At 36.7% G+C, this 21922-nt stretch overlaps 2 protein-coding genes across 3 annotated transcripts in view; one reads left to right on the forward strand and one right to left on the reverse strand.

The window, feature by feature from the left end:
- LOC126260971 (U4/U6 small nuclear ribonucleoprotein Prp31) overlaps window positions 1–2921 on the reverse strand; it is a 94073-nt gene extending 91152 nt beyond the window's left edge. Inside the window, exon 1 of the mRNA XM_049958499.1 lies at window positions 2824–2921. The gene's annotated coding sequence lies outside the window, so the exon portion shown is untranslated. The remainder of the gene's footprint in view (window positions 1–2823) is intronic.
- Window positions 2922–3149: 228 nt separating this feature from the next.
- LOC126237024 (IQ domain-containing protein E-like) overlaps window positions 3150–21922 on the forward strand; it is a 285500-nt gene continuing 266727 nt past the window's right edge. For both annotated transcript variants that reach the window (XM_049946781.1, XM_049946771.1), the window contains exon 1: window positions 3150–3268. In XM_049946781.1, coding sequence (XP_049802738.1) covers window positions 3206–3268 — 63 coding nt within the window. In that variant the 5' untranslated portion in view covers window positions 3150–3205. The remainder of the gene's footprint in view (window positions 3269–21922) is intronic.

The raw sequence follows: 21922 nt of genomic DNA on the forward strand, positions 1-21922 counted from the left end.
CATATCTGTATGGGTTGACTGGTTTCAACTGTAACTCAATGACATTATAGTTCTACGACATTACTTTTTTGTTTGTTTAATACCTTCATAATACAAAGTAATATACAGTAATTTTCTGGATATATTAAGAACTATTTATACAGTACAATGTACACAAAACATACTAGAACATGATGTTTAAAACATTTTAACTGAATAAATTAGTACATAAAAAAAAGTCTACAGGTATATTTTATTCAAATCAAACTCATTGTACTCAACCCACAGTCTTAGTTTACTTAAAAATGAATCAGGGCCTACAGTATTTTATTATTTACCTTTTATTTACAGCTAATGGGTACAAAACGTGAGAAACAGTGGAGACACTGGAAATTGTATTCTGTTAAATGTTTGCATCTCAATCAAGGCCACGATGATCCAAAATCAGGTATGAAGAACTGGAAAAGTGCTATTAACTGGATCTGCTCTTTTCATTGTGGTATACTAGGGTACATCAAGAAATGTGGCAACTGCTGACTAAAGGTATCAAAGAAATTATGGAAGCCTATTCTCGATCAGTCAGATGAAGCTCAGGATATTCCAGTCTAGAATCAGGATACTGATTATTACAACCACCCTGCAATCCAAAACAATCACTTCACAGTGTTAAAAACTTCAAATGATGGTGATGGGGCATGGAGTAGGTCACAAATGTTACATCTACTCAAAGAGAAGTTTTCTCATTCTGATAGTTAAGAGTCGAAAAAATAATGATACTGTCTATTTAGCTCTTAATAAAATGCAACAAATGTTTGATGTTCTGAACCATATGTCTCGAAGAATTAGGAATTTAGTAAGGGAAAAGGATATTCTAAGTACTTCATACGCTAAGTACGGGATGACATTAGTCCCAAGAATAGCTAAGTTAGTGACAGACTTTCATAAGTGCAATAAAACCAGCAGAACGGTGACACACGTGAAATAATGTGTATCAAATCGTGGCAAAGATTGTAAATTTCAAATTCAAAAAAGGTTAATCTTGACCAGCCTCAGGGAGGTTTATATTTATCTGAAAAATGAATACCCATTACCATACATAACACAGGATTTTTTAAGTGGTGGTGGTGGTTAATGTTTAACGTCCCGTCGACAACGAGGTCATTAGAGACGGAGCGCAAGCTCAGGTTAGGGAAGGGTTGGGAAGGAAATCGGCCGTGCCCTTTCAAAGGAACCATCCCGGCATTTGCCTGAAACGATTTAGGGAAATCACGGAAAACCTAAATCAGGATGGCTGGAGACGGGATTGAACCGTCGTCCTCCCGAATGCGAGTCCAGTGTGCGAACCACTGCGCCACCTCGCTCGGTGATAATAAGTCCTATAAATTGAGACCAAAACCTATTTTAGCTGGAAACTCAGGAGCACATCCTATATGTGTATGTCAGGTGCACAAATAGTAAGATTGTGGGTGACACAGGCAAACAAGGTTTCGTTGTGGACCATAATACTGAACAATTGATTCTCATGCATGCTGAACAAATATTAACTCAACAACAGTACTAAAAAGGATAGCCTGAGAGCATCCAGTCAATGTCTGTCAAGGCAGATACCAAACAATAACTGTTATTAGCAATCACAGCATCGCCAGTAAATCATTTGTCTATATATATATCAATAACGGAAGCAAGTGAAGAATCTACTCCGAATTTAGTAGTACTGCAGTGACATTACTTGTTAATGTGAACCTGTGTTGTATATTGTTAAAATACAAACACAACTGGAATCCCTGAACGCCATAACATTTTAGTTAACCTAGTAGAATTTTATATCCACACAACCAAAGGCATGATCACAAAAAGTGCCAATAGGGTAATTTTCGTTGTTCAGTTATATCAGAACAGCATTTGTGAGATTATATATTGCTTTCTCTGAAGAGCAGCCTTTTCAGAAGTGATTTGTTGTGGCACTATATATTATGAGCACTTCCTACATTTTATTATTAGTTAATTACAAACCTTATGAAGGAATGAATTTATGTCATGACTGTCATTTTCCCTGTTTAAGAGTTGTCAGGTCTCATGTGTGTGGATACTGGAGTTATGGTGTAAAGATTTTTACACAGAAACATATTTGTAGAATAACAAAATCATTCTGTTAATTATATGATCTGTATCTAAAAGGGTGTCATTACATATCATTAGATGAAAGGTAAGGAGGAAAGGTTAACTCCACACCTGAAAAACGGTTAGCCAATTAGTTGCACGATTAACATCAGGCTGTTACAGTCTGTTATCATAATAAAAACCTGTGGCGAGGGGGCGGGGAGCAGGAAGGGAGACTGTTGCAGACATACTATCACCCTCTAGGCAACGTAATGTATGAGGAATTGAATTCATGAATGCTTTTGTTGCCATTTGATCACCATTGACACAGTTTACGTATTACTACTTAACGTACAAGTAAAATAAAAAGTTGAACATAATTCTACGCATTTATGTCATCGAACTGTTATTTCCCTTGCATATCTGTTGGAAGATGGGGGCTTTATAGAGACATTAACTTTTTCAAATGGAGTAAACAATCTGCGTTGGCAAGGAAGAACTTATCGGAACCTTTCAGATTGGCATTGGCTGCAAGCATAGTGCTATCAAGACGGTAACATTTATGATCATCAGTGGAAACAAAGTTGTACGCTTTATATTTTGCAATATATTAAGCAATACAATGAAACAGTTTATAATGAATACATCAAGTTTTCCGCTGATTATCGCAGAATTCTAACGGGTAGAACGGCTGGTCTCTGTACAGAGGGTACACATCAAAACAAACGAATAGATGAAACTTACCTTGCAATTATAGTGCATATACCACTACATCAATATTAAACCACAACACTCACTTTCAGTGTAACTCTTTAACTTGAACATTGCCGATCTTAAAAACAAATATGTACAACCTAACAAAATTAAAATGCGATATACTCACACTGACATTTTTATGACTCTTGTTTGAATATGTGAAACTGGCTAAGTATCACACCAGTTGTATACTTAAGAAGTAGCTTTGTGTCAATCATAATCTCGCTCATGATTTTTAAAAAATGTTAATCTTTTTTCCGTCACCAATGGGTTCCTATTGGCAGCAGTCCGTAACAACGCTTTATCGATTATCAGAAGAAACGAAGCGGTCTGCTTGGTTTAATAAAGTGTATTCCTTATTAGTGTAAAAATGAAGAAGCATAAATATAAACATATAGTAAAGCAACCAAAACGGCTGTATGAAGTTTCTGTGGTAATTTATTATCAAACGAATTTTAGTCAGAATAATGTAGATGTCTTGTGATTAGCGTAACACATATATAACAATACATTCTGCAGTAAGAAAAAATAAATAAAGAAAGAAAATGAGAATGTTGACTTAGAATAATAATTCGAGCAATTTTTAGAAGTTAGTATCTGAATCCTGGAATTAAGTTAGAGGTAGCCTTTATGAAATAATGCGCGAGTGCTAGAGTTTTTGCACAAAGCAAAATTTATTACCGCTGTTACATTTCAATGATATAATTTTTAAAGTTACGGGTAACGAGCAAATAAAACCAAGAAATAATAGAGAAATTCAAATTTCTGTGAATATCATGGAAACATGGGCATATAAATGACCACATTATAGAATTCATACACTACGCTTATTTAATCACCTGCTATTCCCTGTCACTAGTTGCTGTGGTTAAATGGAAAAGAAAGAAACGAGAAAGCATACATTTCTTATATGTATGTTAATTGGATATACATCCTAATCTCCTCCTCCTCCACCCCTCCCCCCCCAAATCTCTGTCCATCTCCTTATCCCACTCTCACTATCCATTGCCTCCTCCTCCTCCCTCCTCCTGCCATCTTCTCCTCTTTCTCACCCTCTCTCCTTCTTGCTCCCACACTCCGTCCATTTCCTCCTTTCCACAGTGTCCATTTCCTTTGTCTCCCCTTCCACCGCCATCCTCCACCCCCACTGACCCCGAGCCTTGTTTATTGTTACTGCAAATCCAGATTCTGCATTGGTATTCTACTCGTATGCCAGAAATACAACTTTCCCATTCTCTGTCAGCGAGGAAGAAAACAAAACTCCGCATTGTTGTGTATACAGTTTATGATGTTTAAAATTAGATGTAACAGGAAATAATGTATATGGAGGAAACAATTTATGAAAGGTTTAAATTCCACCCTGTCATAGTTAAAACTGGCTGTGACAAAGGAAACAAACTGCACATTTTTCAGCAGAGCATTTTCTTTCTCACAGTCATTTTAACAGAAACCTGTATTTTTTAATTTAATTATATTTTACGCCCATCTGAATGTTTAATAGAATATCATTTAAAAGTTGGAGTAAATCGGTCAAGAATGTTTTGAGATTCATCCAAATGTTTATTAGAGTAACACGCAAAAATTTGAAATAATTCGGTGAAGTACTTTCTAAGTACTACGACTTGCATCACAGATATTTTGCGGGAATGGAAAGTGCTATTGATGTGTGATTTTAAGAGAACGGATTGGTAGTCAGGGGATCGTACTGTTAACCAATCAACAGATTGAAAGAATAGTTAGAAAATAATTTTTTTTTTTTTTTTTTTTTTTTTTGCAAACACTTTTTTTAAATGGAACATCGCCTATTGACATTAACAAACTAAAACTAGAGTAGATTACGTCGTCAGTGGTGTTTGTTGTAAGATTTACGAGATATTATAATTTGAAAAGTTTCCACACTGACAAGTGTACAAGATCTGTGGCAACACACACTAAAGAACGACCCAAGTACCGAGCAAGGGGGTGCAGTGGTTAGCACACTGGACTCACATTCAGGAGAACAATGGTTGAAACCCACATCCGGATATCATGACTTAGGTTTTCCGTTATTTCCCTAAATTGCTTCAAGCAAATTCTGGAATGGTTCCTTTGAAAGGGCATGACTGGGTTCGTTCCCCATCCTTCCCTAGTCCAAGCTTATGCTCTGTCTCCAATGACCTCATTGTCAATGGGATGTTAAACACTACTGTCTTCCTCTTCAGCAACACAAGTGCTTACATTAGTTACGTGGATTCTGACCAGTAACAAGACAATTGATCATCACAAGGTGTGCTCAAAATTACTGCTGGCAGCAGCTGTACATGCTTCCAGTCTGTGGAATGACTGCTGCACACATGCAGCAGATATGTCTGTGCAGGCTACAGTAATAAGTCATTGCATATCATTGGGCATGGTTGGTACATTCTCATAGACAGTGTCTTTCAGGTTTCTTCACAGTAAAAAGTCCACAGGTGTCATATCTGAGGAATGAGCTGGCCAAGGTGCAGGTCCTATGTATCCAATCCAACAAATTGGAAACAATTTGTGAAGACATGTTGTAGTACTTCATGCACTATGACCGGACAGCTATCATGTTGATACCATAGGTTCCTCCAAATTTGCATCTTCCAGCATCCTGTTAGGAGGCTATGATACTTGTGTGCATTCAGGGTTCCATCTATGAAAAACAGACTTTTGAGCTGATAGCTCATTACCCCACATCACATGTTTACACTCCATGAACACTGATCTTTTACCTGACAAAGCCAATGGGGATTGTCAACAGACCAATAGTGCATGTTTTGGTGCTTTACCTGGCCAGGATTGGTAAATGTGGTTCATCACTAAATAATATACATGGTCGTATCCTGTCTTAATGCTCATGTATAAAAGTTAACACAATTACCATAATCATTTCCACGCATCTTGTGATGGAGAGACATGTGATAGGGATGGAACACATGTTGGTGGAGAATGCATATGACACTTGCCTGACACATACCACTTTTTCGTGCAATTGCATGAGAGCTAACATGCGGATGAACTGCAACAGTAGCAAGAACATTAGTTTCCCCCTCTTCTGTCATCACTTGTTTTCCTCAGTTACTTTGTCTACATGTTACACTACCACTCTCACGTAACTGATTGGTGAGGTTGACAAATAATTACCAAGATGGGTCACAGCTGCTGGGATACCTTGCCAGATACCCCATACAAGAATGAACTGCATTCTTTCTACACTCACCATACACCTTGAGCATGTTGGCTTTTTCTGCTTTGGTAAATTCCATTGTCCGCTCAAGACCTATTGCTTGGACTGCCGCACACTAACTGACTGACTGATAAATTGCAACACTCTCAAGGAATACACAAGCACACTGTTCGCAAACATAACAATGTCATACCTAGCAACTACACAGATTGAATGGCACAAACAAACGTCATTGTGGAAACTTCTCAAAATACAGTGTCTTGTAAATGATTCATGCTAGAATCCTGCAGCAAACACCATTGACATTAATTTACCATACTTTTAGTTTGTTAATGTCAATACACATTGTTCCATTTAAAAAAAATAATAAATTGTGTGTTTGCACAAAAAATGCACATTCTAAGTATTAAATAATCTGTTTATAGGCTAATTCAAGCCCATGACTGCCAATCCATTCTGTGAAAACTGCATATCAACAGCGCTTTCCATTTCCACAATATATGCGATGCAAGTTTTAGGCGATTCAACATGTATATAACATATAAATTTAGATATTTTGTATGTACATAGTTAACATTTCAGGTCAATGGACTGACTACTTCTCGAGTTTTGTGAGAATGAACAAACACAGTGAGAACTTTTATATATAAAGATAACATTTTCATAATACAGTCTGATTTGCAGCAATGATCTTTACATCATCATTGTGAGGAAGGTATTCAAATTTTGCATAAAAAAATTATTTTGATTATTTCTCGTGTAATGCAAGTGTGCCATCATCAGTAATAAATACCAATGTTTCTTATGCATGTCTCAGAACAAGTTGTTTTTGAGCATATTTTTTATATTATTATTAATATGTTTTACTGGAAATAAAATAGTGAATCACCATTTGCATTGTGCAACTAAACAGTGCCACCTCCTCTCCCCCCATTTCCTTTCCTTACATTATATTTCCAGAAGCGTTTGTGTATCTTTCAGTTGCTTGTTCCCAATGCTGCCTTGAATAAGTTCTAAATAGAGAGCACCAGTGTTTTCATTGAACACTATTCTGAAACATGGCAACTTCTGTCTTTTGAAATGTGTTAAGGACACTACTTGTATCTTTACTGTAAATCTTCATAGTGTTTATGAATGGTTAACTGTCACGGTGGAGGTCATTGCTGTGGACACACATCACCACCTCTGGGAAGTATTCTCGAATGAGATGGTGCAGCGGTTAGTGCACTGGACTTTAATTCGAGAGGATGGCAGTTGAAATCAGCATCCAGTCATATTGATGAAGGGTTTCCTTGATTTCTCTAAATTTCTTCTGGCTTATTCCAGGACAGTTCCTTTGAGAGAGCATGGCTGATTTCCTTTCCCATCCTTGAAACATTCTGAGCTTGTGCTCCGTCTCTAGTGACCTTGATGTTGACAGAACATTAAACCCCTTATCTTCCTTCTTCTAGGACGCATTTGACCGTTGTATGATCGTGTGTCACCTATGATATGCAGAATGAATGACTGTAAGTAGTACTTGGAGAAAGTGGAGCAGAGTCCACACGTGATGAATTCACGGGTGGAAATGAAAAATATGGTTGTAATCAGTATTTGAAATTGCAACTTTCTGTTTTAGTTTACTCTGTGTACAGGATTGTTCTAATCAGTTTTTGATACTGAGATGGATAACATCTTCATATCCCTTGAATAAGGAAGATGGGAAAATCAAAAGAATATTCATGTTCTCAGATAATTTATGCTATTACTGTAAAGGTTAGTGTTAAATGCTTTTGTCTTGCCAAACCTGCGACTTCCCCTTCATTGTACCAGGTGATTCTTTGTACATTATGTCGTGGGCAAGAAATTTTAAGAATAAATCTGTAGCAATCTCCTTTCACATTTGATTGATGTTTTGTAACAGTGTTGTTAAGCTGTAGAAGCTCACTATCTGGAAGCTTAGCAATGTTTTCAGTCTTGTTAAGGTACTTATTGACTGATTAACACCTTTGCTAAAGATTGGATTGTTACCATTACACATTCCATTATTTACATTCCAGCCGTGACTTTCTGGAACCTGCAAGTCATTTTATTTGCTTGGAGCTGCACATAATGAGGCTTTGTAAGAATAGGGATTACCCTGTTTGCTTAAGTTGCAAGTTTCAATAAGTGTCACTTCCATCATCTTCTTGCCCAATACTTCACCAGAAGATGGTGAGAGGGACACCCATCAAAACATTGCAGAATATCAATGCAGCTACAAGGACAGAAGTCCAAGGAGATTTCATCAGTAGTATACCTTCTGATGGCATTTCACACATTTTCTATGGCATTCAATTCCTGACATGCAACTTGACCTCCTGTGTGCTCAATTGTTTGTCATTGAAACTATTTGTTCAAGAGATGTGTCCTATTTCATTGTGAATTATGATCTGCTAGCATGGAAAGATCAGATTTCGCACATGCGTAAGTATATGCAGAAGAACCAAACCACAAATGTCACCTGCATAACCACAGTTTCATACAGAGAGAGAGAGAATGAATGAATGCAATATACCTATCATAAGGTAAAAAGTCTACAGGTGTCATATCTGAGGTCATGGTGATAGCTCCTTCTTCATCAACAGTATTCCTTTCATTGATGTTTCTGTGGTTGCTAATGATTATTAGCTTCAGAACACATTAAAACTTGTCAGCTGTTACTTTGCAAGCAAAACATGGACTCATTCATACATATTTTGAAAGTGCAGTCTCTTGTGATTAACTGTCAGTGATATACACGTAGCATGTTGCCTCAAATATACACTACCTTCGTGAAGACTTGTGTGTGGAGTAATTGATGAAATCACCTTTATGGTGACTGCGTTAGTTCTACAATTGATAATCCTCGTCTCAAACCTCTAAATACAGGTTCAGATTCAGAAGCTGTTACCAGTGTCTGTCATCAGTGAACATTTTAACCATCTGGCCACTGTATCAGAATTTAATCTAATCTTAGTGTGTCATTGATCTTCCATACATTTTTCCAGGTAAATGAGACAAACATGTTGTCCTACCAGACTCACAATACCAACAATCATCCCACTCTTTAATGTACAATACCCTGTTATTTACAGGTGGTATAAGCAGAATTCTGTGTTGCTGGTTTTCGTGTTTTAGTTTAACATAACAACTAGCTGAACTTTCATGTCCTTTGTACGATGCATTTCTGACTTATTAATGTTTTTACAATTCTTACCTATTTGTGGGAACCATTATAACAAATTCACATATTTTCTTTCTAGTTTCATAGTGGTGTTGCTTGTAAATTTTCTAAGACTTTACATTTGTCTTGACAAATGAAATTACATTTCTGCTTAGTCATAGTCCATAATACCTGATTTGTTCAAGTTCAGTAAATACATGTTTTAGTGTCTGTTCAAGGTGTGACAAAGCCACGAATCATTACTGTTGGCTTGAACATTAACTTTACAAGTCAAAAAGTCTGAACACCATGTTGAAATCACACACACAAGAAAACACAACATGCAATCAGCATGAGTGACTGATAACTGAACACACAAAACACAGCACTGCGGGAGGCAAAGGCTTGTTTACATAGATGTTGAAATCAACATAAGAACTGCCAGGAGGTAAACACCTGGGACAGTTGCTCTGACCATGCCACATTTGCCACTTGTTCGCCAAGACAGGATTTGGTACTATTCCAATGTGATGACTGTGCTAGCTCCTCTACTCCATCTTGATGTCCACTGGCAGGGATACTAAACATGTCATGTGGTTGTCAGTTATGTGCAAGTCTTTCTGTTTCACTTGACTTGGCATGTGAAACATATTTTGCTGAAACTTTTATATCCCCACTGCACTGACCTGCGATGAAGACTATTTATACTAACAAAGAGATAGAGGGGCTGACCAGTACTTACCTCAGCTCAGTACAGCCGATAGATACACATAAAACAGAACTGAAAATTTACGTTCCTAGCTTTCGGAACAAATGTTCCTTCATCGGGGAGGAGAGAGGGGAAAGAAAGGGAAGAAGGGAAAGGAGATTCAGTTACTCACAACCCAGATTATGAAGCAACAGGGAAAGGAAAATAGGGAGGGTAGCAAGGATGGAGGTATGGTTGTCAGCAGGAAGCCAAAGATATTCTACTTTAAGTACTGTGCCAGCTTCAGACCAAAGAGGATGCATGCAGAAGTAAAGAGTTATATAGTATAAAGATAAACACAACTATGTAGGATGAAAAGATGCGTGAATGGCTAAAGAGGAAAGGGAAAGAGGAGAAGACTGAAGAGTAAATGGGAGTGAGGTTGTTTAACGTAGGTTCAGTCCAGGGGGATGGCGGGATGAAAGGATGTGTTGGAGTGCAAGTTCCCATCCCCGCAGCTCAGAGGGACTGGTGTTGGGTGGGAGAAGCCAAATGGCACATACGGACTATTTGTCAGTTAGGCCTACTGTCAAATTCCAGAAGAGCTGTCTTCAGAAAAGCAGACCTGCAAACTGCTCATCATCTTGATTGTAAATGGCTTGTCAGTGGCAAGACTAGATGTCCGCTACTGAGGTAATGAAATGTTCAGTTATTCTTTGTACCAACAAATACAAAGTGCTGTTTGAAATTTATTGTGAATTTCAGTCTGTGTTGCACATTTTTCCTTTCAGAATGCCTTCAACATCTCATAACAGGTTAAAGTGTGAGCAGTAGGGGAGGATGTCTCAGACTCATTGGTGCTTGAAATGCAGCAAATTAGATATTTAAGAAAAATTATATCAAGGAGAACCATGTGCACTTAGTGTGTACTCTTGGGGAGGGAAGGACTAAGTCCATACTGGTACTTGTAGCAATTGAAGGCACAGGATGCAATTAGTTGCAATCTGTTAGTAATACGATGTTTTTCCCAGTCCACTTGTGAGCTTCTGGTTTTGAACCAAGTAGAAAGCCAAAACCAGAGACTTTGGATGCTCCTTGACAGCTCAGTTTATAACTTGCTTTACTTGTACCAAAGGTTTGAAAGATGCAGCAGTCCTCTAAATGTCTCATGGTTGCTTTGCTACTAATGTAGGTATCTGTAAAATGCTTACTTTTTAAATTAGGCATATTTATATTCTTTAAAGGATAAACATTGATGCAGATGGTTCAAAAAAACTCATACTGGACTCCAAATGTTGCTCCCAGTGGGTGAGAATATTAATAAGTCAGTGATCAGCTGTAGAAGTTTTCACTAAAAAGTTTACTTTTCACTAAAAAGTTTACTTTTTACTGAGGAACTTTAGACCCACATAATATTGGATGTTTGGAGATGCCCAAAACCTAGAATTGATAGTAGTAAGATCTTTGAGGAAAAAGTAACAGTTTACTAAAAAATAGGCTGGGGAATTGGGGACAGTGTATTCATAGCAGCAGACGGTAGTCTTAAATCAGTTGAACTGTAAATTGAATTTGTGTGTGAAATTGTTTTGGCAAGGTTAACTATTAGAAATATAATAAATGCTGGAATGGGATCCTCTTTCTGGCATGCAGACTTATCTGTAATAGTAACTTTAAACTTCAAAGGATTACTCAGTTCAATATCAAAGCAAAATACTGGAGAACTTTTTTTTAATCCACTCTACAATAGATTGAGGAAAGTAGAATTTTATTAGTGGTGGCTGAGCTGAAAGTTCCTGCAGAAATGTTCTAAAAGTTTTCTCTAACACTTTGTTAAACATATAGTTTGGAACCATATCCATGGTGGAAATATATCAGACTTGTTGACAATAAAGAAATGAACATCGTTGAAAGTGACCAGGCAAAGTGGCTCATTGGTAAGAGACTGAACTCGTTTTTTGGAAGACGGAAGTTCAGATTCCTGTTGGTCATCCAGGTATAGATTTTCCATCATTTCCCCAAATCAGTTAAGATTACTGCCGAGATGGTTCCTTTGAAATGCATGGCAAATATCATTCCCATCTTCCCCAGTGCAAGTTTATGCTCCGTCTCTAATTACCTCTTCTTCATCAGGATGTTACTTTTCTTTGAGAATTTTCTGGTATCAGACATCATGATGTAGTTGTAGCAACTACGTTTGTGAAGGTACAAAGGACTATAAGAATGAGCAAATGTATCTTCCTTTGACCACAACAATGAATACAGCCGACACATGTCATCCAATATGTGGACAATTTTTCTGAATTACTGTACAGCCTTTTTTCTGAATTACTGTACAGCCTCCCATGGTCATATGATACAGTCTTGTTGAAATTCATTTACATGCATGAATTGTGCTCATTGAAACTATGCTAGCCTTATAAAGGGTGTACATAAAGTCCAGGAACACTTTCAATTATTTATTGCACAAGAACTAAACATTGTACAGATGTCATACGTATTGCATTTAAGAGAAAATCTGGAAGGTGGTTTTTTTTTTTTTTTTTTTTTTTTTTTTTTTTTTTTTTTTTTTTTGCAGACATTCAATATGTGAACCATGAGTGACCCAGCAGATGTCAATACGGCTATACAGTAATTGAATTCTTGCCATTGTCGTACTCATCCCAGCATGGCATCGTCGATTGTGGCAGTCACTTCCCGTATTCTCTCCTGGAGCTCTGCTACATCACATGGTAGAGGCAGTACATACACCGGATCTTTAATGTGTCCCCACAGAAATAGTCACATGGAGTGAAATCTGGAAATCTGGTGAACGGGGAGGCCACTTCACAAAACAGCTGTCCCCTCCTGTAGTACAGGTAATCCATCGATGTGGCAGCTCCGTGTTCAGGTACCCACAAACTTTGCAATGAAAAAGTGGTGGAGCCCCATCCTGCTGAAATATGAACAGAGAGTCCAATTACATTTGTGGCATCAGCCATTGCTGCAACATGTCCAAGTAGGAATATCCAGTGACAGTGCTCTTGGCGAAGAAGAATGGCCCGTACAGTTTTCAAGGTGACAAGGCGCAAAAACATTTACCTTTGGGGAATCGTGCTCAAATTCAGTTTATTGATGTCAATGCTTTGTACCCTAGATTCGACAATTATGCCTGTTTACTTTCCCATTAGTGTGAAAAGTGGCTCTGTCGCTAAAAATTAAGTGATCAACAATGCCATCCCCATCCTCAATCAGTTGTTACAACTGCGAACAAAACTCAAAATGCTTGTCTTTGTCATCGTCATTGAGCTTCTGCACTAGCTCAAATTTGAGTGGTTTCATAGACACCTTCTGTCGCAGGACTTTCCTTCCACACTGTCATTGGAGCCATTTCGAGTTCCCAGGATGCACGACGCACCGATTTCTTTGCATTCCTTATGAATGTCTTTCATACGCATTCCACATTCACTTCACTCACACTGGGGCGTCTGCTTCTCTCTGCCAGGCACAAGCAACGTGCTGTAATGAATTTGTTGTGCCATTGGTCTTCTTTGTTGGTGGCTTCTTACAGTACTTGGTTCTAAACATCTGTTGAACAGCTGTAGCGCACTTGTTTTTGTCGAACTCCAACACACAGAAAGCTCGCTCCGCACCTAAACTTGGCATGTTTGCGCTGACAATCAGCAAATTACCAAACTACGCTGTGGTGGTATACATGAAAAAAAAAAATTCAGGATTTCTCTTAAGAATGACTTTTGTATGATTCTGTACAATGTTTGGTTCTTGTGCAATAAATAATTGATAGTGTTCCCGAACCTTATGTACACCCTGTACTATGTTTATCAACTCTGTTGTTGCAGTCTTTTGTATGAAAATTGGTATGATGAGGGCTTCCCATATTTGCCTGTCATGTGCAAGTTTCTTAATCTCTCCATAATTATTGCAACCTACATCCACATGAACCTGTTCGCTGTAATATAAAATGACTTGATATTCCTGTACAGTTTTTAGCATCACATCTCCAGTCATTACAAAATGATTGATTCCTTGAAGCCTTAGGATGTGTGCAATCAATTGGCCCTTGTAGTTGTGGCATAAATTTCTACTCAATTTGATTAAAAAATACTGAGTACAATGCCCAAGTCACTATGCTCATTGTGGAATGTAAGTGATCTGTCTTTATTTATCAGCCTTCTCCAACCTATCCCTTTCTCCTCCACAAGGAAGGAACATATAGTTTCAGAAGCTAGGATAGTGCCAAGTACTCCCATATCGATCTATCAACAGTATTATATTTTTGTGTCTCCTGAAGGTAAGTACTGGCCAGAAATACTGTCCCATAAATTATAACTTTCTAAACTGAATTTTCCTTTTGATACAATAAACTACACTTTCAGCTATTAAACAGGCTCAGCATTTTTATGCTCAGCATGCAGTTTCTATTCTGCCCGCATGACAGAGTTCTAAATGATTACCTTTACTTACTTTCAGCTGTGTCCCATACAGATATGATGTTTTTATGTCATGTTCTAAAGTACTAATTTTTCAATTTCCCATAGCATACTTATAAATATAAACCGTCTTACTTTCTTTCATTTATACAGCATATTCACTTTAATCTGGCTGATCAGCTCCATAGTTCTGAACTGGTAGAAGCCAGTAGACATCAGAATGCTTCGGCTGGTAGTTATTTGTTTTTGGCTGCAAACAAAATTACCTAGCTGAAGTACTGTGTGAGGTAGACACTTGTTCATGGCTGTTGTACTGTGTTGCAATTCATACTGTTTCCTTTCCTTGGGATAAGTGTATACAGTTTTTGCAGTTATTATCTTTATTAAACTTCTTAGTACATAATACGGTTCAGTTCTGAGTATAACAACATTTAAGCACTCTTTACTTGGAATGTGACTTCTGCTTTCTTGGAAGCATGAAGCACTAGTTAATTTGCAATCACTGTGGGAGGTAGGCAGGTCTTGTTCTCCCCACAGGGCTCCTCATCCCATGACAGTCTAGCTGGGGACCAGGCTTGCTTCCTCTGTCCCATCCCTCCCCTCCCTCTCCCCTCCCCATTTCTGGCAACAGCCAACTTACAGTTAACATACTGTATCAATAAATCCTGAAGAAATAATAGTAAAAATTAACAACAATTTGCTTACAGATTGTAGTGAGAATAAAAACCACTATGATTAACAGCATGGTACAATTTTTGCTGCACACCATGTCTTTCTTTTAGATACTTCATTTCTGTTGTTGTATTTATTGGTCCTGTTGTGTACAAAGCAGCTTATGCATAAGACATTGTACAAGTCAAGTTATAAATAGATTAGATTAGAATTACTGTCATTCCAATTGATACTTAGTGAGGAGGTCCTCCAGGATGTAGAATATGTCAGAAAAACAATAATACATGACAAATATTTACAACTAAAACAAATAAGCTAATGTATCTTCCGCAGGTCCCAAGTTGAATGAGTGTCTTTTTTTTTTTTTAATTAACACTATATGAAAGGATCATTTTACAACACTCATTTACTAATATCACATTAATGCACTGAATTTAAAATAAAAAAATGCTTTTTTTCTTTATAAAGTAATGAAATAGAACTACTACAATACCGATTTACAATGAACACATTACTGCACTGAAATGGTGCAGAAGTTAGATTGCACACACAGGCACGTGCGCGCGCACGCACACACACACACACACACACACACACAGTTGGTTCTACTGAGAATTTCATCAATGGAGTAGAAGGAGTTGATCACCAATAAATCCTTTAGGCTTCTCTTAAACTGAATATCATTGGTTGTTAAGCTTTCTATGGCTGCTGGCAAGTTATTGAAGATGTGTGTTCCTGAATAATGCACACCTTTTTGTACAAGAGTAGATGACTTTAAATCCTTGTGGAGATTATTCTTATTTCTAGTACAAAGCTGAAAGTCATTTAAGGTTACAATAAAACACCTATACATAAGTATTTGTATAACATACTTCATAAATTTAAATATTCTTCAATGGAGTAAAAGCAGTGATGCTGTAAATATGACTTTAGAGATTTTCCAAAGGTATTTGCGTCAATAATAGCTTTTATGCTTTCAGGAAGTTTGTTATAACTCCCATGTGAAAAGTATCTTTTTGGCACAGTGGGCACAGTGCTGTGCTGATTTAAGGTATATGTAAATTTATGTTATGCCTGGTAAAGTGATCATGTATATCACAGTTTGGTTTTCTTTTTTTTTTTTTTTTTTTTTTTTCCCTCCTCTCCTATTACATTTACTTTACAGAATAAAAGGGTTTCCATAGTGTACACATGTTAATGGAGGAATACCAGATTTCTTAAACAGAGGTTTACAAGAGTCTCTAGGCTTACACCCAAACAAGATTCTAATGGCCCTTTTTTGTAGTTAAAAAGTGCTATTAGCTGGTTTAGAGTTTCCCCAGAAGGTGACCCCATATCTGAGACAAGAATGAAAGTACGCATGATATGCATTCATTGCTGTTTTCTCACTACAGCATGATTTTAATCACCAAAGAAGGTAACATATTTTGCTCAGTTCCGCATTGAGGTATTCAATATTCTTATTCCATCTGCCATTGCTCTGCAGCCAAAGTCCTAAGAATTTGGTTTCAGTACTGTTACCAACTAGTTCGTCATTGATAGAGACTGATGGGATAAACATGTCCTTGTTAGGAGCATTGTGGAATTTTAGTGCAATGGTTTTCTTACTGTTTATTACAAGCTGATTATTCTGAGCCCAGCTGCTAATTTGTTTCGTGGCTGCATTTACTGTCTGCTGTAACTGTTCATTGCTGTCTTCTTCTAGTACAATTGTGGTATCATCTGCAAATATGATGGTTTTATGTGCATCAACATTTAAGTTTAAATCACTGATGTACAGAAGGAACAGAAGGGGTCCCATTACTGTTCCTTGGGGTACACCACATTTAATTTGTTTATAGTCAGATAAGTGTTCATATACAGTTTTTAGTTTGATATTTGTGTGCTTGATGTAAACTGTATGATTAGACAGCCAGGAACTGATCCATTTGTTGGACAGATCTCGAATACTATATATTTTAAGCTTTGATAGAAGTGTTTTATGATCCACCATTTCAAAAGCTTTTGACAAGTCAATAAATACTCCTGTTGATTCCAGTTTTTTGTCCGTCAGGTTTAGGATAGAACTGATGCACTCGTAAATAGCAGTTGTTGTTGACCTCTTATTTCTGAATCCATGTTGTTCACTACATAGAATACTGTTTTTATATACTGTTTTTATTTATAAATTTCATAAGTTTGTCATACATAACTTTTCTAATACTTAGAGATGCAGGAGGAAATTGTGATGGGTCTGTAGTTATTTACATTATCTTTCTCATGTTTTTATATACAGGAATAACATTTGATGTTTCCAGTACAGCAGGGAAAGTGCCTGCATAAAGTGAGCAGTCACATAAGTGTGTGAGTGTTTCAGTTACATTTGATACACTCTTCCTTAATATTGTTGCAGGTACACCATCAATGCCTGCAGGGTTGGAATCTTTTAGCCCTTTCATTGCTTTAGCTACTTCATCTTGTGAAACAGAACTGATGTACATTGATCCTCTACATGCACTTCTTTTATATTCATTTGCCTGGGTGCTCTTAAAGTTTGATTGTAACATATTTATCAGCAACACCTGTGAAAAACATTGTTAAATTTGTTGGCTACTTGTAAGGGGTTTGTTACTTTTTCATTTTTTTGTGATAGTGTTATATTTGTTGCAAGATTGTCTGTATTCTCCAGATTCTTTTTTTATAACACTCCACACAGCCTTTGATTTATTAGGTGAATTATAAATGTATTCATCGTTATGCATTATTTTAGCTGCTTTTATTACTTTTCTTAGTATTTTGGAGTATTTTTTATAGTATGCACGTACTACAGGTGAGGAATTTTTTGAGTTACATTTTTCATGAAGTAATCTTTTCTTCTGGCATGACACCCTTATTCCCCTTGTGATCCAGCTGTTTGTTCTAGAGTTCACCCGTATGGTTAATGTTTTCAGTGTGAATGCAATTTCAAAGAAATGGGTTAATGTATCAATGAAAGTGTTGAATTTTTCATTTATGTTGTTCATTTTGTACACTTCTGACCATTTTTCTTTCTGTAATAAGTTGTTGAAGTACTTTACATTACCCTGATTATAATTTCTACATGAGCTTCTGAAAGAAATTTTGTTCATAATACTACCTTTTATTCTTAATATTTGAATAAGATGTTCACTAAAACCTGCATTGAAAATTGTTAGTGGTGTGTTGTGTAAACTCTTCATGACTGGAAACTGATCTAGAGCCGTTTGACAAGTTTCTGCTACACTGTATGAAATGAAAGTCTGATTTTTAATGACCCCAGAAATATTGTTATGAGCTGTTACACATGGATTCAGGACAAGTTACAATTAGAATTTGTATACATATTATGATTAACTCGTAATAAGAGAAAAAATGGATTTGGGACAAATTACAATTACATAATAATAATTATTATCATCATAATTAACCCTGATGACAAGAAAAAATGGATGTGAGACAAGTTGCAGCTACATTCTACTAATAAGAAAAAAAAGACAGTTACATCTGTAGAACGAAAACTAATTATATTTAAGAATCTTGGACATGCCTGTAAACAACAATTGCTATACTTCATTATTTTAGGCTTATAATAAGAAAAGAGAAACAGTAAAATCTGTAAAATAAATTAATCTGCTATAAATTTGTGGTAAATAAGAAAATATTCAGTTTGGTTATTCTACATTCACATTCATAAATTCTTCTGAAGTAACATTTTTACTTTTTATTTGTATTCTCCGTGATTTGACTGTAAACTTTAGGGTAAGTTGTTGTATAGAATAACTCTCAAGTTCCTCACACTGCTACGTTCTTTACATAGTCATGGAATACTTATAGATACATCATTGGAATGATGGGTCTGATGACAGTGGAAGTTCTCATTTTTTTGTAAAAATATTTAAGTTTTTTTGAATAAAACATGTTGTTTCGTGAATATAAATACAAGGCACTGGTAGGATATTGCGCTACAGAAATGAATGTTTAGTGACTGAGGAGAGGGGCACCTGTCTCATTATCTTAATTTTTTCTCTTCTGATTAATAAATATATCTCTGCCTGAATGAATCACCAAAATGGAATGACGTATGTGAATTCTGAATGTACAAGTGCAAAGTGTGGACATTGTAGTGTTTTTAAGTCACAGACTTTACTCAGGACATTGTATGCATTGCTGAAACTACTTTGTCTGTTTACAGTTTTTTATGTATGTCTCACAATAGACAAACTTCTAGGAATTTAGTGATTACCTCTTGATTTATTAGGTACATTTTAAAAACTGTCATCTATCCTTGGTGAAACTTCATGTGATGGGCAAAAATTTATGTGCACAGTTTTGCCCTTATTCAGTAACAGATTACTTATGTCGAATCTCTGAATTACTCTCCAATAGATCCTCATCTTTGCTGTTAGTGTTGTTGCTTCTCCATACCATGTCGTGGGCATTGGCATCACATCCAACCAACAATAGTTCATTCAAACTGTCTGAAAGTCTCTTCACTTCCTGGAAAGAGGGAACACTGTCCTTGTAAGAAAGATAAGCTGAGGTTAACACAAATTCCCTTTCGCTTTCTTCCTCATAGTGTTTCATCTTGATGGTCACTAAATCCCTTAAACATAAGTCTGCCATCGGCATGAATGAGGTCTAATACGCTCCATTTGTGTAATAGGATTCCTAGATCAGGGCCATATCCACCTCTCCCCAGAAAGCAACTCAAGATGACAGATGCTCACTTACCGTGTTGCAGGTTCATCTAAAACACCTCAAGCTGCCAACTTGCTGCCATGGGTTGCTTCCAATATATTAAATTACCCAGACTGTAACTTGCAAGAACCTCAAAGTTCAGTTTCAGGTGCTGTTCTTCCATTGCCTTCATGGATTCATCACCTTATCTTCTAGTCCTCTGTTTTGACCCCCTGGATCTGCACCCGTACTTTCTCAAACAGAGTCTTTGGATTAACATACTTTGAAGTTTTGGAACCCAAGCTGATATCATTGTAGTCTTGAAGAGTTGTGGTTCTGTCTTGCTAACAGCTTCGCCTTCTTCATGGAGATATCTTGGGTACCATGTCCTGATGCCAATCCACTGTTTTCATCCCCCCACAGACAAAAATTAGAGCACCTCTTTACTAGGGAGAACCTCTTGGAGGTTCTTCATGTTATTTCTAGTTTAGTTCCTTTGGGATGAAAGAGTCTCTTACAATATAATGCACTCTAAGTTCAATTCTGACTCCAGAAGTAAATGTTTTGTTCTTTGTCAATTTTTCCATTTGTGACTGATCAGAACTGTGTGGTATGATTAGAAATATTAAGAGGATGATCTTAATGACTTTAAAGTTTTGGATCAGACAGCAAGATGTGGTTGTATAGTTCAGATAGTAGAGTTCTTTCTCAGAAAATAGGTACCATGGTTTTAGTTTCTCTGTGACAAAAATTAATTTTGTTATACATCTTCACACTGAAGGTGAGCTGATTTTCACACACCATCAATTGTAAATCCATATCAGGTAATCACTTTAGGGTTATCATGCCCACTCTCACAGCAAAAATGTAAATCTTCATTTGTTCTTCTCCTACAGTATGTTTTGCCCTTAGAAAGACCTTTCGGCGTGTTTTCCTAATGGCAACTATATTGACTTATTTTGCACATTTTCTTTCTATTTTGTCATATAGAATTACCTTCTGGGGAAATGCACCTAAAGTGAAAAAAAGTATTTATTCAGCAAAAGGGACCAGTAAGAATATTGTGGAAAAAAGATAACCACTGATCTTGTAAAGTACATTTACTCCTAAGTTATTTTTGTTCCTGACAATAAAAACCAGTTTCATATGCACTGTAATGTATTCTTGTCACAACCCAAGAGACAAAAATGTTTTGAAATAGACCTTAGATCCTTGTCTAGGATTCAGAGTGGAGTTTTCTACTCTGATGCAAAGGTATTCAACAGGTTTTCATCCAATGTAATCTAAGAATTTGGGATCCATAACAGTTCAAAATAAAACTAAACACTTTCCTCATTAGCCACACCTCCTTCGAATTATCTAGATTGAGGGACTGAATATTCCTGTTGGATACATGCCAAGTAGCAGTACTCCAGTCAAAATGCATGAAAAGTAGTAATGTATCAAGACTAGGACTTTTTTAAAAAATCCCATGTAATCAAAGTAAATGTTAAATTACCAGTAGGAGATAAACAGCAGCTATTTAAAATGATTAAGGAAGCACCCCTCCCCCCAAAGTAGTAGCTATTGATTTAATTACCTGGTCAAATTTAACTGGCATAAGCATGAATAGCATTGATTATTATTTGATTTGTACAGTGTACATATTAAGTTTCTATAATCAATTTGTCTGTCATTAATATATACTTTCATTTGTTCCATATCCCTGAAGGTTCTAGATCCAATCTGTGGAATACAATGAATGAATGAAATTCCAAGAAATGAAAGAGACTTTCACAGTCAAATGTATTATGTTCTTATGTGAGAATTATTTATGAGGGGGGACTCAAAAATAACCAGAATTTTTGTTAGTTTGCATTTTTATTTGACTCTACACTTACAATACATTAGTCCAAAGCATTGCCCATATGCATTAATGCACTTTTCCCAATGCTTTTGCCATTGTTGAAAACAGGCCTGGAACTCTTGAGGCAGGATCTGTTCAAAGCCATTAGTGTGTTTTCTTTGGCATCATCCACATCACTGAATTGCTTTCCTTTCAGAGTTTGCCTCATCCGTGGAAACAAAAAAAAAGTAGACAGAGCAAGGCACAAGCACCATGTTGTTTTTTTGCCATGGACTGTCAGAGCTGTGTGGCCCAGAGCATTGTCAAGGCTGAGCACCAGTTCCCATTTCTCCACAAACTATTTCTATTTCTCCACAGTTCTGGCCGTTTTTGTCGCATGCTCTCTCTTTATCTTTTTAACATGTGCAGATAAAAATTTTACTTCACT

This window comes from Schistocerca nitens, chromosome 1 (assembly GCF_023898315.1).
Source record: "Schistocerca nitens isolate TAMUIC-IGC-003100 chromosome 1, iqSchNite1.1, whole genome shotgun sequence".
Lineage (NCBI taxonomy): Eukaryota > Metazoa > Arthropoda > Insecta > Orthoptera > Acrididae > Schistocerca > Schistocerca nitens.